The 16,189-nt window shown below is 40.4% G+C and overlaps 1 protein-coding gene across 1 annotated transcript in view; it reads left to right on the forward strand.

Annotated features, from left to right (window-relative positions):
• The window catches only part of LOC126336363 (myosin-2-like), a 55,313-nt gene extending 39,887 nt beyond the window's left edge, over positions 1-15,426 (forward strand). The window contains exon 5 of the mRNA XM_049999961.1: positions 15,060-15,426. Within this exon, the coding sequence (XP_049855918.1) occupies positions 15,060-15,188 (129 nt within the window). The 3' untranslated portion in view covers positions 15,189-15,426. The remainder of the gene's footprint in view (positions 1-15,059) is intronic.
• The last annotated feature ends 763 nt before the right edge of the window (positions 15,427-16,189 follow it).

Raw genomic sequence — 16,189 nt, forward strand, 5'->3', positions numbered from 1 at the left:
GAAGGGACTACAGTGCAGGCTTCCTCTGTGAAACAGCTTTGGAGAAAGACATTTAGTAATTCGGCCTTTAGTCTGTCATCCTCTGTTTCAGTACCATTTTGGTCACAGAGTGTCTGGACATTTTGTTTTGATCCACCTACCGCTTTGACATAGGACCGCACCAGACTCCCCACTGCCGCTACACTCCGAGGCAGCAGCCTGAAGACGGCTGACCGCGGCCATCAACACGCTCAGCTGTTCGCGAAGAGTGGCCAGCTCCTCCTGCGTCCGTACACAGCAGCCACACATCCTATCCATCCTAAGAAATCAATTTACTATAGAGTGTTAATCAACTTTTAACTAGACTGCTAATTCACTAAAGGCGGTTGATTATTGACTAAACTGTGATTGCTAACCACTTCTTGTAGAAAACAAGGAAAATAGCACTACCTGTCTCTGGACTGTATTCAAAACAAACACCAGCACTACTAGCACTATGGCTGACTAAAGGGACTCTCTGACTGTATTCAAAACAAACACGAGATCTATGGAACACTTAATAGCACTCGACTATTAAAGCTTCCTAAAAGCAAAAACACGCAGAAGAAGAAGTGACAAGTAAGAAAAATACAGTTAATACTTAAATTAAGGTAGCTCGCTGCACAGCAGACGTGAAGCAGACGGCGGTTAGGGCGACAATCTTTCCGGCTACATTGTTGAGCGCAAGTAATATTTTTTTTAATTTTAATTTTGGGAATGATCCTTCTGCGCGTGCTACTGTGAGTGGCATCGTTATTAAAATTCGTAATGAAATTGTGATATTTGGGCACATAGCTGTTAAATTATTTACAAATATAAATTCCAGAATTTTTGTTATGTCATTGCCTAAATCCGTAATAACGGATCGATATGACAGTTTCTTAGCACTAATCTCCAGCATCTATATAGCTGACAAACCATCGTTCACAGAAAGTCTTTCTTTTAAATGATTACAATTAATGTTAAATTGGTTTTCATCTTGAATATTGCCGACTTTAAACAAAACACTAAATACGTTGATATGACTAAATAACAAATCAAATCTGACATTAGAGCTAGGTCTAAAATCTAAAAGTAGACATTAAGCTTGAACGAGGTTTTCGAGTCCGTTTGAGGTGTCTGTTCTTCATGTTCATAATAAGTTTTCGGAGTTTTTCGGTGTCTTAAGGGCATGTAAGGTTCATCCCAATTTCTTTCAGTAATTATGTTGTAATTTCTTTGTCATTGTTTACAGCTATTCCAAATTTATCCTCAGTTCGACAGCCGATCAATTTTTTTTTCCTTTTCTTTTTTAATCTGCTAAAGCATCTAAAGTGACCTGCATATTCACATAAATAGACTGAATAATTTTACTAACTGTTAGACCTCGAGTTTTCGACTTTAATATCCAGCGTCTTCGCCAGGAGCAACTGACAGTCTTGGGCTGCGTACACGCCACTCACGTTCGAAGGGCTCGAGATATCCCGATTCGCCGTAGCGTTCGATACAGTATCGAGCTTGTTCGAACAGTCACTTTACATTTGAATCACGCAGCGTGAGTCCAAGTGAAACGCAAGAAACTACAAACTAGTCACAACAATAAGCTAAGGCTCTGCTTAAAATCGGAAAATTTCGTGAAACGCAGCACAAGCTCGTATTGTGTTTGAACAAATTTACAGTACGAGTTCTCATAAAGTACTGCTATGTATGCATATACAAACATCTATGCTGTTTTATAAGTAATGGTAACAAAGATGAAAAAAATGCTGTCCTCCAAAAAATTTTACTTGCCTGAACCCAGTATTATAGATTATTTGATTATGATAGAACGACATCAATGTCTGTTCTCAATTGATTGTAACCTGTTATTAAGTTTCCTATCACTTCTCGAGATTCTTTTGCCTCTTCTTCTATATGACTGAGGTGTAACTGATTTTGGTTTTGTTTTGTTCCTTAATCTCACGCATTTGTCTCGTGGTTTCTGCATTCTGAATTTGAATTTGGTTCGCTATGTCTTTATTTTGCCTTGTCATGGTTTCCGTAATTTGTTGTAATAATTCTGCCAGATTGGTGGGTCCTATTGCGTTTTCTTCCCCACGTCCTACGCTCTGTGTTTTCGCCCAAGTGTTGGTTCGCAACCGATTGCATTGAACTGTGCTGTGACACGTTTCTGCTCGCATTCCTTGTACTCTGTGGTGAGGGAGCTCTGGTTATTATACTATGGGTTCTACGTATTCAAGACGCAAGTTAGAATCCTCATTGACTGTCTCTCTACTTTCCTGCTCCTCTGTCGTACGCTGATCTAGGTTTTCTGTGCCTTGGCGTACATTATCCTCGTTATGGTGCGTTATCTGTCCTATTTCTCGCGATACTGCATCGTCTGTTGTACTGTCCTCTGTTCTCTGTCCACTTTCATGCTGGGTCTCTACCTCAGTTCGGTCAAGGTCTCGATATGCCATTGATAATCTTTCCGAATCCTTTATTTTCTGTTTTAAAAGCAATTCACGCGCCCTACTTCGCGTCAACATGCGCTCATACGATCTCACGCGTTTCATAAAATTTTTGTTCACACGACTTGACAAACCATTCACTTACTTATGGGGTCAGAACCAACTTGTCGACGATGTATCCGCCACCTGTACGCTTGCATTGGAGAGAAAACTTAATTCTAACAATATTAAAATTCATAACTCAATTATACTGTTGTCTCTGCTAGAATCTCTATCTATTGAATACTTTATTACTATCTATCGCTGCAGCTACTTTTTTCGATTATTTATAACTTTAGGAAAAAAATTTGTTGCAAAATATTTTTCAACAATATACTTTTCTGACCTAGTTAGGCATGTGGTCGACCTTCAATAATGGTATTTTACCATCCTGGCAGGGTCGCCATTTTCTAACATTCATGGTGGTGTCTGTTTGTTCTGTATCGTGTCTCCCTACCACTTTCGCGCAACGACGCTCTGAGCTTTTTTTTTTTAGGGAATTGACTAGTTTGAACCTGGGACCTGTTGCTGGTAAGGAGACGCCAGACCAGAAGACAGAAGAGTTCAGTGAGACTAGCGATGATATAACCAAATACTTAATGATTTCAGCGTCAGCTCCACTGCACTCACTGTAAAAGAATCTTAATACTAGCTAAATTTAGTGGAAGGGGTTCAAGGCTTTCCTATTTTTAGTTAGCTGGTAAAATAACGTCGAAAAAGCAGTTAAGTTTACCATTGGAAATTTTATTCTACTCAGAAAACATTGTTTATAAATCGCACTATTGATAAAATGAAGTGTTTCAATACAGGATGGTAAAAAACCAACTGTGTTCAACAAAAATGTGAACGAGTATTCCCTGAGTGGGTTTCCAAGTTCTACAATGGATCGAAGGATGATCTATGCCGTATCACATCTATAATCTAGGTTTAAATTAAGTTTCACAAGAGAGGAAACTATCAAAATGGTCTACAGTGACACTGAATTATCTTGAATTACTTATCTAACTTGTCGTAAATTACAGTGGCTGATGTGGCTTCTCAATAATTATGTAACAGAGATATCATCACGTTTCAGATTTTTACTTCAAGTGGCAAATGTGAACACCATGAGCTTTAATTTACGATCGACACTATTATTACGCAAAAAGGGGGTGTAACAGATGAGACTTCTGCAGTTCTGAGTGAAGCTTTATGCGCTGTTATGCGGCATCGCGTGCGTTCATTACCTTGTCGTTGGTTAGGCAGCTTCAAGGGGGAAGCGGCCGGCGCAGCAACCATCCATCTTGCCGTCTCGGAACTAACTAACTTCTCCTAACTTCTCCTTACTACCATTTACCGAAGTTGGTTTAAAAAAAAACTATCTGGCTGTGTTTTCATCTGACCAACCAGGGTCTCAATGTTAACCTTAAGCTCCTCCTACAATAATTCTGTCTATCCAATGCGAAACGTTATATGTTTCGTGGTGGGGCAATGTTTTTAAAGTTTGCAACGTAACAAAGACGAGAAAAAGTCTCAAGATAAAACTTTCAGATGGCGTTGTCCTAGTGGTTAACTGGCGACGTGGGTGTCCAGTCCGTCCCTTATCGTAGGGTCTTCTAGCTTAACACAGTTCTGCTCTCTGCTTCTGTTCTCGTTTCTCCCCTCGGGACTGCGTCTGTCTCACAGTGGGAAGCAATGACATGCATTTAGGCATTCTTGTGTTAGTCTGTGATATTCCATTTGCTCACTTGTTACTCGTATTACTTTGGTTAATTTAATGTCACGATTTATTCGGAGCTATGTGACATACTACTGGATTTGCTTATCAAGTCAGGATTTTCATGGAAGGTGTTGGATTTGCCTGACACCTTACAAGGTCATTTGCGATAGTACCAACAAAAGTCACTAGGTATCAGGCCGATCAAAAGACCGATATGAACTCGAAATTTCCTTAACTGTGACGAAACGTGATAGCTCGAGTCGAGTTCAAACTTTTGCGCTGTTGGCGCCAAATCTCCTGACGTGGCGTAAACATTGCGACGAATATCTCTGCCTCTTCTTAGCATAGAGAGGTGGCTTCCAGGCACCCCTAAGACTATATCCGCTGTCACAGTTAAACATTTTCTGACATATTCTTATTTCTGCAGCCTCGTTAGTTACAGAGTCCGAGTATGTAGAACTTGCGACAAAAGTTTTGTTTCGTCAAACTGTATTTTTTTTAGGCTCTGCTCAGTGATTGCAGATTTCTCCAGTTTCTGATTTTTATTATGTAGCTGACATTGATTTCAATATGCCTAGAGAAATAGGAAAGTATGAGAAAATTTTTCAACCGTGACAGCAGATATAATCTTAGCGGTGCATAGAAGCAAGCTCTCGATCAGAGCAATGCCAGAGACATTTCGTCACAATGTTTACACTTGGGCGGAGCGATGGTGCCTTCAGCGCAAACGTGGACGCCATCTGCCACATCATGTCATAATTACCAACCAATCAGAAGCCGTCTTTGGGCTGTATAAGACCACGACAGCAGCTGTTTGGACAGTAATTTGTTCCTGACGAAGGAGTGGAGGTAATCGTCGAAGCTCGAAGTTTCACCCTCAACTGACACAGCAAGACGTCCGAGAATATTCCACTCAGCAGCGCCACTGCAAACGACTTCGTTCTCAAAGTCGACTTTCGTCAGTGCGTCATGCCATACATATGAGTAATTAGGAGCACAGTCAAGTATAACTGAAAAACATTTATTAATTCGGCCTAAATTTACAATGTGACTTTGAATTTGGTTTTCAAGTACAGTATTTTGTATTTTGGCTCCGTGATATATTGGCGTATTCTGAGACTTGTATCATTCATCATGCGTCATGTCTGTTCCTAACATTTCACTGCATTTCAGAAAACTGCCATTGCTCTGGTCATATAACTTTCTGCTCTTTTCACGAAACGCCATGTTTTATGACCTCAAACACTGAATCATATATAATACTTTTGGTAGCATATACCAGAGCTCCATTTCAACATCAACAAATCTTCGATGCACGCCATCGATAGTTGTTTTATTTTTAAAGACTTGTTCAGCTAAATTCAATTTTTATTATTACTGAGACGGAAAGAACTTTTTTCGCGTCTGTTTCAGTATAAAATTAAATGATGCCACTCACTGATTCCCTCACAAAATTTGTTATGTTTTGTTTCGAAAACCTTACAATATAAGCAGAAAACAGCATTTTTCGAATCCGAACAGAGTAGTCAGTCTCTATGACAATTCTCCTAACTACCTTCCATAATAGTAAGTTGAAAACTTTTGATTTGAAGTGCCATGTGGGTACTCATGCTTTCTGACTTGTTTGGTTGGGTTTCGATTAAATATCACACCACTTCAGAATCTGAAAGTGCAGGCCAAAGTACAGGTTCATCTTTAGAAATACTTGGTATCGATCTTGTTATGCTTGGAGACAGTGGTCTTGGAGGTGGTGTTGCTTATACAAGCAACTTTTAACTCATCATCTTCGTCAGTAATCAGGAAACCTACAGTATTAAAAAACAATTTTGGTCTTTACTTTGTTAGTAAATCAGTGTGCTGAAACTAATAGGTCAAGAAAAGCTTGGCCCAATACCAAGCGGCACAAAATATTCTGCTACAATTTACGAAAAAACTCTATAACTCTTATTTGAAATCTAATACAACAGTATAAATTGTTATATGTATTGTTAGCGAGTATTTTAAGAAAGACAAAGGAAACGGATAGTGACTGGCCAAGGTGGGCTCGACTCGCATTTGAGGGACCTGGGTTCAAACCCTGGATCAGACACCAAATTTTGGATTTCCACGGGTTTCTTTGCCATTTTAAGCAAATGTCGGGATGAGTCAATGAAACGGCTATGCAAACTCCCAACTGTTTCTATGAAAAAATACCGTTTCTAATGTCCTTAGAGTAAAATTTCCTTCCTTCCTTCGTTCGGTATGCATGCACTTGACAGTTCCCGTTATACTCCATTATAGCTTTTAACAATTCAATTGCGAGAAATTAGCACTCAGCATTAAACAGAGGATTTTGTACTCTCTAAAATGACAGCGCATCCTTAAGGAAACCGGGAAGGATACACAAGCTTGCATTTGCAATTCGGAATATAAATCTTTATACCTTTTAAAGGTCTCAGTCCGTTTTAATGACTATTTTACTGTACATGGTATATATCTTTAGTAATTTGGTGTAAATTTAAAATTTGGTGTAAATTTTCATGGTTTTAGGATTTCAAATCGAAAATACAAAAAGTAATTAGTCAATACATATTGAATATAAAAATCTATTCCTCTTTAGGTAACATTGTCTCAAAAAGTATAAAAATTATTTTTATGAAATTTTGCTTGTGGTTTTTATGGTACACTACTAAGAAGTGTGGGAAGAATTCAGTGCTTAGCAGAGATAGTTCAACATAATACTTATTATCTGATAAAGAAATTATTTGAAAATTTTATACTGTTTTTCTCTCACAAACGCAGTGTAATACGTAAAAAATGAACTTTGATATTAGTCAGTGCATACGCAGCACGTTGTATAGGGTAATTTGTAAGGGATGGAGTGCCTTATGCAGTTTAAAGTTTTTAGGCCTAAGGATTTCAGACAGAAATCTTTTCCGTTGCTTTGCAAATGACTTGATGATTTTGAATTATTTTAGGAAATAAAACACCCTCGTGCACAAAGGGAACGACATTTTAAGGCCTTCATTATAAAGTACACGTCTGAAGACAGACGTAAGAAGCAGATTTATCCCTGACAAGCTCTGTAAGCACCTGAAACGTCAACGGTTACCTCAGGGCAGAGGCGGGATGCAGAGGTACAGTAGCTAAACCGCTAGGGAAGGAGGATGAAGAGGGGCGAGAAAACGCAGAAGCACAAATGATTAGATGTTCCTTGGTGAGCACTACCAACTAACAGACGCACGTTACTGATCAACTAATATGGCATGAATTACAGTTGGTAACATAGATTTGTAAATGTCGTTCATAGCGAAGAATGTGAAAGTCAATTAAGTCTGTTGTGCAACACAGTGAGCACGATAAAAATTAGAGCTAGTGAGGCCGAGGATGGTAACAATCGAAAACACAAGATAATCGTCGTGAAGAGCTCTGAACGAGACCGACACGCACAACTGGTTCAGGTGTATTGCAGCCCCTTTCGATGATTTCAAGCGCCCCTTCCCCCCACTCTTCATAAACAGAGACACAACTTCATAGTACTTTATTCATATTACCATCCCTCAAAGATGTCTTGCTTTCACATATCCCCCTGTCTTTCTCCGGCAGTTCTTTTTTATATGAGTGCTCCCCAGTACATGAAAAACAAGTTAAACGAAACTTTCTGGCAGATTAAAACTGTGTGCCGGACCGAGACTCGAACTCGGGACATATGCCTTTCACGGGAAAGTGACCTACCAACTGAGCAACCCAAGCACGACTCACGCCTCATCCACACAGCTTCACTTCTGCCAGTACCTCGTCTCCTACCTTCCAAACTTTACAGAAGCTCTCCTGCGAATCTTGCAGATCTATCGGTGCGGCATACAGTTTTAATCTGTCAGGAAGTTTCATGTCAGCGCACACTCATCTGCAGAGTGAAAATCACATTCTGGAAACAAGTTAAACGTCTGTAATTTAATACATTTCACGTTATCTACAATTATTATGAGTATTAGGGCAAGGCGGGTCTCACGCCAAAGTACCGTTACCCAAGATGTCGGTTATGACGTCACCCAACCCCAAGGTGGCTCCCACACCAAAGTACCGTTATCCAAGATGGCGTCTGTGACGTCAGTTGACGACGTCATCCAAGATGGCGGCTGTGATGTCAGCTGATGACGCAAGTAGCGTAATCCAAGATGGTGGGAAAGTGCCCCTCCCCTGCCACACACACACCCCTGGCAGGAAGTTCAAATTACATCAGGATAACACATCACACCTCAGTGATCTCAAGTAACATAAGAAAATGGCCATGTCTGAATTTTGGCAGTAAATAAAGGTCACTTGGGCTATCTCTACTAACCTATGAAAATGACTTGGACTACCTCCACTAACCTGACCCCCCCTCCTCCCCTCCACAGAAAAATGGCAGGAAGGTCAAAATACAACAGGTTAATGCACCACACCGTAGTGATATCAACTAACCTAAGAAAATTGCCAAGTTTGAATTTTGGCAGTAAATAAAGGTCACTTGGGCTATCTCTACTAACCTAAGAAAATGACTTGGACTACCTCCACTAACCTGACCCCCCCCTCCTCCCCTCCCCAGAAAAATGGCGGGAAGGTCAAAATCCAACAGGTTAATGCACCACACCGCAGTGATCTCAACTAACCTAAGAAAATTGCCAAGTTTGAATTTTGGCAGTAAAGAAAGGTCACTTGGGCTATCTTTACTAACTTAACACCCTAACTTAACAACCTATCCATCACATGTTACCTATCCTGCTTTCAACACAAACATTCTCATCGCTATGTAGAGGCCCCTATATCCCAGCACAATGGAAGTCTTGTGATTGAATGTGGGATTATGATTGGCTCTTGTAGAATTTACCCAACAAATTACTAATGCTGTCAATGTGGGAGCACCATCTGCCTCTTCTTTTTCTTTCTGCAGACAATACATTCAGAGTCAAAAAACTATTTTACGCTGATCGCCATATTGCACCGACAACTAAATCTCGCAATGTGCCATACATATCGTCAAATACGGGAAGACTCTTACACAATTACGCTGCCCTCCCACTGAGGACAGGAGCTTGAATATTAGAGTGTGAAACCAGTCCCGAACCCAGCAATATATTACTGATTAACTTGTCGATGTAATAAACATACAATTTGTATCCTAAGCCATACAAAAATCGCCCCTTTCACGTCATTCGTAGATATACCGCTAAGACAGCACAGTAGATATACTCGTGGCACTATATATCTCCCTCCGAGGTTGATGGTCACCACTCCCGACGGATGACCAGAGCGCACTTAGTGGGCGGAAGTCACTCTCAGAGCTCTTGTACAAATTCGGGCTCATTCCCCCCAACACAAAAACTGTACTGTATCTGGTCCAGACCTGCTGCCCTGCTCGCTTTTTTCTACACCCATCTCCAGACTGTGGGATTACAAGAACAAATATATTTTCACATGGTTTTCACACAGCAGTATCATACCAATCGTTCACGAAGATGTAGACTGGGAATTATTTCTCAACAAACCCGAAACTTTAGCTAGCTGAAGTGTGCTCTAGACCACTGAGTAACTAGAAACAATAGAGGAAACCGATACTTCCACTGGTGAATACCAATGTTGGTGGTGTAATAGATTCGAAATCACCCCTAAATGTACAAACTCGACTAAGGTGTTTCTCATGTCTATAGAACCAGGAAACGTATCTTCCACCTGCTAGATGCACACACCACAATCGATATTCTCTCAGCTAAATAAAGACGGGAAATGTGTGGAAGCAGTCAACCGAACAATTTACGTGGCAGGGAATAAAGGTCCAGTGCAAACGCACCTCCATGTTCAATCTTCTCAACTTTCTGCCTGATCACCAAAGCTATCCAAAACATACTAAGTACTAGTTCGCTATTCGGCTATCTCCATTCAGACGGCTTCTTCCGTTAGCTGGAAACGTGAATCATTCCTACCACAGGTTACGCATACACGAAATCATCCTAAAAAGTCGGTCATATATATATTTGATCGCTATACTTACAATTAAATGTTAAGATTGCGGTTTCAGTTGAATGACATTCAATAATGAGTGAAGTATGGCAAATACATCTTGCTGGTGGCTGTGGCTCTGAAAATAGAAATATCGCACTTTTCCCTTTGCGGATTTTAGAACACAAACACATACTTTATAAGCATGATGCTCAATGTGAACCTATCACGAAGCCTCTACTACTAATAAGTATAATACTTCGTCAATAACTGATTGCCTACAATACAATACTGAGAGAAAATCAGCGATGGATGCACATGTCTCATAAGTTTTTCTTGTGAGTGCTACCACTGCGTCCTAGAAAGAGAGACGTAATCGGCCAAATGTTAAAAAAGCCAATCACGACAACTTCTGTTACTGTCACAAGCGGTAGTGGTTCTACAGATGCACTCAAGTATCCATGTTAAAAGCTATACTGGCTTTATAAATCGAGGCACGACATCACCTGTGAATTAGGTGGTTTTTTCCAGACAAATACCGAGGTGGTGATCATACGAGTGTATAATATCAGACCAGCATCTCGGTTACACATAGGTCATAATGCAACCTCATGATAAAATTACCGCATTTTGAAAGTGATTCGGCTAAGGACCGTTGTATGTCAACGGTATTTGCGACTCTCTCACACCGTCCCAGCTAGATATTTCTATAGTATTTGTAAATAATTCAGTCTCGATGCAATGTCAGAGGGTCGGTGATATATCCACTGGGCTATAGGCAATGGTTGATTGAGAAGTATCACAAACAGTACTAGAAGTATGATGATTGAGGTTGCAAGAAATGTACACAAACTTTTCACATCCCTAATGCCACGCTATCCACTAGACTTGCTGTCTGGGATTTGGAATCAAGTCTTTCCATTCAAGCACATACCTACACTGGATCCTATGGAGAAGTGCATTAATGATTACAGCCATTAGTGAATCATATTTCTGGCACTCTCATATCTCGAAACGAGTCACCATTCTCGAATCTACCTGCTACAGTAAAATTACCACCTCGTTTTAGGTAGTCCCTATGCACCCTCAAATGCCTCCTCAGACTCTATGCTAGCATCCCTGCACCTTTGCGCACGTGATCGTTCCAGTGTAAGTCGGAACTGAGTAGGGGTCAGAGGAAACTATATCTACCAACACCTGCAATCCGTGCACAAACAGGCGGAGCTGAGTAACTGCGACAGAACTGTGTTTTAACCATTCGACGGAAACAAAGCCTGCTCCTGCAACATGAAGTAGTATAAAAGACAGTACGGGAGATGGGGGAAGGACGTGGTTTTTGCTACTGCATTGTGGTGCTTCTCCAAACTACATACAAATACTACAGATACATGTCCATTCACATCTGTCTCCCCAACATGCTATCTTCTTAATTCTGTACCATCCATCAGAAAAAATTACCATTTGTAAAAGCTCAACTAACTTCATCCCATAGATAACTAGATAAGACTTTTACCAGCTCTCCCTACTCCCATATACCAAAAACAAATCCTGCATGCGTGCAGGCATCGAGAACATGTGACGAAACTATTAAATACACAGATATTGATCAACTGCACAGACCAGTTTAAAGCTCCATCACCTGTACTGTAGGAACATGACCGTATCCCATAGATCATACTGTAAGCGGCAAAAGACGCTCCCTGTGATCCTGGCTTGTTGTTGAAACATTGTATTTTTTCTGTTCTAATATGCTTTGTACACTGCCAAACATGTTGTTTTTCTGCCTCGACTTTGAGGTCATTGTCAGGTTCTAAACTGACATTAAGACGCTCTGAAATACTGCCTCTCGCAGACAACAAGGACATCACCCCAAAGTACTGTTATCCAAGACGTCCTACTGTGACGTGATTGACGTCATTCAAGATAGCTGCTGTGACGTCAGCTGATGGCGCGATTGACGTCATTCATTAAGACATTATGATCCGTGACCTCTCACAGGCAAGAAGGACATCACTCCAAAGTACAGTTATCCAAGACTTCGCACTGTGACGCAATTGACGTCATTCAAGATGACTGCCACGACGCCAGCTGATCATGCGAGTACCACAACACAAGATGGCGGGAAAGTGCCACACACCCCCTGCCACCCCCCCCCCCCCCCCACTGGCGGCGGGAAGTTAAAATTTTGGAGGGAAGGTAGGACAATTGGGCTATCTCTAAATGTCACACTGTGCAAACCATATTGTTACTGCTGTTACCATAACACACCTCACACACTGGAAGATTTTAAGTATCAGTCATTTACAACAGAAGGAAATCGGAAGAGTTTATAACGTTGGCGTGGTTTTCCAAACTACATTTAAACTCATCTGTCACATAGTCCGAATAGCTGATGTTTCTGCGTTCTGTTCCGACTGATTCCTGATATTGCAGTCATGTACGCGATCACTGTTTCGATGCTACCCGTCCTCAGAAGGTGTCACCACTACCCCCATCCCCTACCCCACAAAACTCCTTCGCCAACTCAAACAAGCGCTGTCTGTCAATCACTATGTCGTAACCAACAGCGTACCAGTGGACAGATGGGATGGAAAAGACACCATAGATGTGTTCTAATAATAAGCATCACAGCTAATAGTGCGAACAATTTTAGCAATTTTACAGTAATTTCAACACCGACCAATGATGAGAGAGCATGATCCCAATTTCAGTATCATAGCTAAAGGACCCCTTCTCCATTCTGCGGGTATCATTGCGAACGTGGATAGATGACTGTGCAGTATGTCCATTCATTGTTAATACCCGAACACATATACAATCAGAGTATATGACAACGCTTTAAATATTTATAACACATCGAGAATAGTGATTAATTTAAGATCTGTCTCTCAGCGTATGGGCGTCACAGAGTATTCTCGCTGTCTTAGGGAGTGAAAGATCCTGAAGTACTTAAACTATCCCCCCAGTCGCATCTTGGGTGTAAACTCGAGACATAGACACCTGTCCTCAGTGCAGCACTCCGTGAAGAATGCTCTGCCATTCCCCAAGAAACCTTTCAGCACCTGATGGAACGTATGCCTGCGAGAGCGGAAGCTGTCATCAAGGCTAAGGGTGGGCCAACACGATATTGAATTCCAGCATTACCGATGGAGGGCGCCACGAACTTGTAAGTTATTTTCAGCCGAGTGTCAGAATACTTTTAATCACATAGTTAAAGTAGGGAAATTGCGTTACTGTTCTAATATTTCCATACTACAAAGGAGACTGTGACTCCTTGTCTCCCAACTTCCTTGTATGATTCCTCGTGGTCTTTCATATAATTTTTACAAGATGGAATGATGTGGTTGACATCGGTAAATTAAAAATCCTTCCCAGGGTAATACAGCTCGTCAAATTTTGGCCAGTAAAAATGACGGGGTAATAGACGTATACAAGGATGATTGACGTTCGCTGAATTGATTTCATAAAACTTGGTTTCCGTGAGACGAGAGATTTAACTAGCGCATGATAGGTTCCTGTATTCCTTTGTGTTGTGACACAGTACGTGGACCATTCCTTTTGAGCATGCGTATCTATTTTTTTTTTTTTTGATATTTCAAAGGTACTGAAATAATTTTAACGTTGAAAAATACCTTGAAAACGATCTTTTGCAATATTCTCCATCGCTAAGGTATCCACCATTTCAGCATGACAGACCCTAAAGAGTTCCTTAGTCCACATTTAGCCCATCTGCAGGTCTCCCGAGAAAGAGTGTACATTTCTTACATTTCAGTGAAATGGCAGTAGAGCTCTTAGCCGGCTCCATTTTGGGTCTTAGATACATCGGCACGTATTTCGAGTTGTTGGGGCTGTTTACACCGTCTGACATTCATGATGCTACTACTGCAGGTGTTGCTGAATACAATGACTTGATAATATATTTGCGACATAAAGAGAGATGGCTTGATATTCACACTAAAATCTGAAAGATTACAATCGTGTAAAATGTCAATACTAAAAGACAGCTGCAACCTAAGTCCACTGCGTTGGACAGTTATTCGGAATGGCTATACATCTTGCAACAAGCCCACAATAATAGCCCATTAAGGTTGCTGCAAGAGTAGTGCTTCTTTACAGTGCTTACCATACCAACACGCTGCTTGAAATGACAGACTATGTTTTCAGCAAGTGAAATTCACTTGTCATTAGTGTACCGTGGATCTTACCTTCCGTTCCCAGACCGGAGAAGATGATTAACTTCCGCCGGTAACGTGATAACACCAAAACAGTTGTGCAAACGTGGAATTCATTATCAAACATGAGTAGACTGTTCTATCACATCCATATTACAGTCCTGATTTAGTACCTTCAGATTCTCACTCTTCGGTCCCATGAAAGATGGACTACATGCCCAATATTTTCTACACTCAGATACTGTCGTTCGAGTGACTAATCTCAGTTGTTAAGGTTTCTAAGAGTGTGGCTGACAGGCTCTTATTCATCATTGAATAAGAGCGAATCGAATGGCGAGGACTGTGTAGAAAAACGACGATCAATAGCTGAAGATTTACTCTGTGTCTTTATGCTTTCTGTACCAGTTGTAGTTAGCATGAAAATGAATGGGATGCACTGGTTTCGGGGTGGCCCTCGTAATTACTGTTACCTCAGAACAAACTTGTGTCCTATGTTACTTTCATAGTGCAATGAGAAGGCATACAAAGAAATCGAACTTGAATGTGACCTGGAGTGATCTGATCTTTAGTCTGGTTTGCGCCGAAAGCAGCACGTTTTGTTGGAAGACAAGCCTTATGTTGCCATTGCTTCATAATTGTTTCATAACTTGAACTGTATAAATGTAATTGCTTTAAATTACCTCATTTCAACTGGGGAAAATATCCTCTGTTTAACTTTTATTTATTTATTTATTTATTTTGCAGAATCTTAAGCAGAAACTTGAAGCAGCTTTCGACAAAACAGCGCGACTGCAAGATGAGTTGGTGTCTATCCAGTCGAAAATGACAGTAAAGCCTGTTGTTGTTGACCCATCGGTTACGCAGCGAAAGTGACCTCATGCGGTTCCACAAAGAAATAGTAACACTGAACTGTATTGTCATTCGGGAAGGAAGAACATACCCAAGGTTCTATGCCAAAAGAAGAACCATAAAATGACAACATGAGCTAAAACGATAGTTAGTTTGCAACTGGGTATTTCTCTGTTATTGCTATATGTGGTCTTGTTTTCATGTATGTATTGTGGCGTTCAGTTTAATGCTGAAATATAATGACAGATCTTCAATAGTATTATCTGTTAATTTATTTATCTGCAGATGCAGGGAATTATCGTCAATGTTAGAAACTACTTCCACTCCTGTCTTGAATAACATCAAGAATAACCTCATAAAATTCACATAATTCTTCCACGGTTTAGCGTGTAACAACCTAGAAGCTATGCTTAAGTGTGTGTTCCTAATGTAATCTATGTTACTTAAAATAGTCACGAAATATCTACATAGTTCAAAATACCATTCAACGGAACAAGCACCTATACGGTGCTAGGTTGATCGTTACAATTAGAACTGTGGCCTGTGGGAGTGGTTTTGTGGGCAAATTCATATCCTTGGGCCACTATGCAGGCATATTTAGCATCAAGCAAGAAGTTCAGCTTACTAAAAAGATGTGATTAGTTGATCTGGAATTAACAACGATTCTTTTAATAGTGGTACCACAGAGCTACTGCACTTTGGTACTGATTTATTACAATGTGTGGTCACGCTGAGTTTTCAAAGGATATTTCGTTTAAGCCAATTAACATGTAAAAATCTCTTGCTCCAAACAGGGCCTATACAAAATATAAACATCATACGAAATCTCTTTAAAATACTTAGAAACAAATTATTAATATGTGGGCTAATCACCAAACTTGTAAGCAACTAGACGCTGCATACTCTGAACACAAAAATTCATACCTCACATGAGTAAATTGTGTTACATGATAGTCATTCAACTAAGTGTACAGTGGTGAAACAGTCTAGTACCAGTCCTTATTACACAAGACTAACATACTTTT

Source organism: Schistocerca gregaria, chromosome 2 (genome assembly GCF_023897955.1).
Source record: "Schistocerca gregaria isolate iqSchGreg1 chromosome 2, iqSchGreg1.2, whole genome shotgun sequence".
Lineage (NCBI taxonomy): Eukaryota > Metazoa > Arthropoda > Insecta > Orthoptera > Acrididae > Schistocerca > Schistocerca gregaria.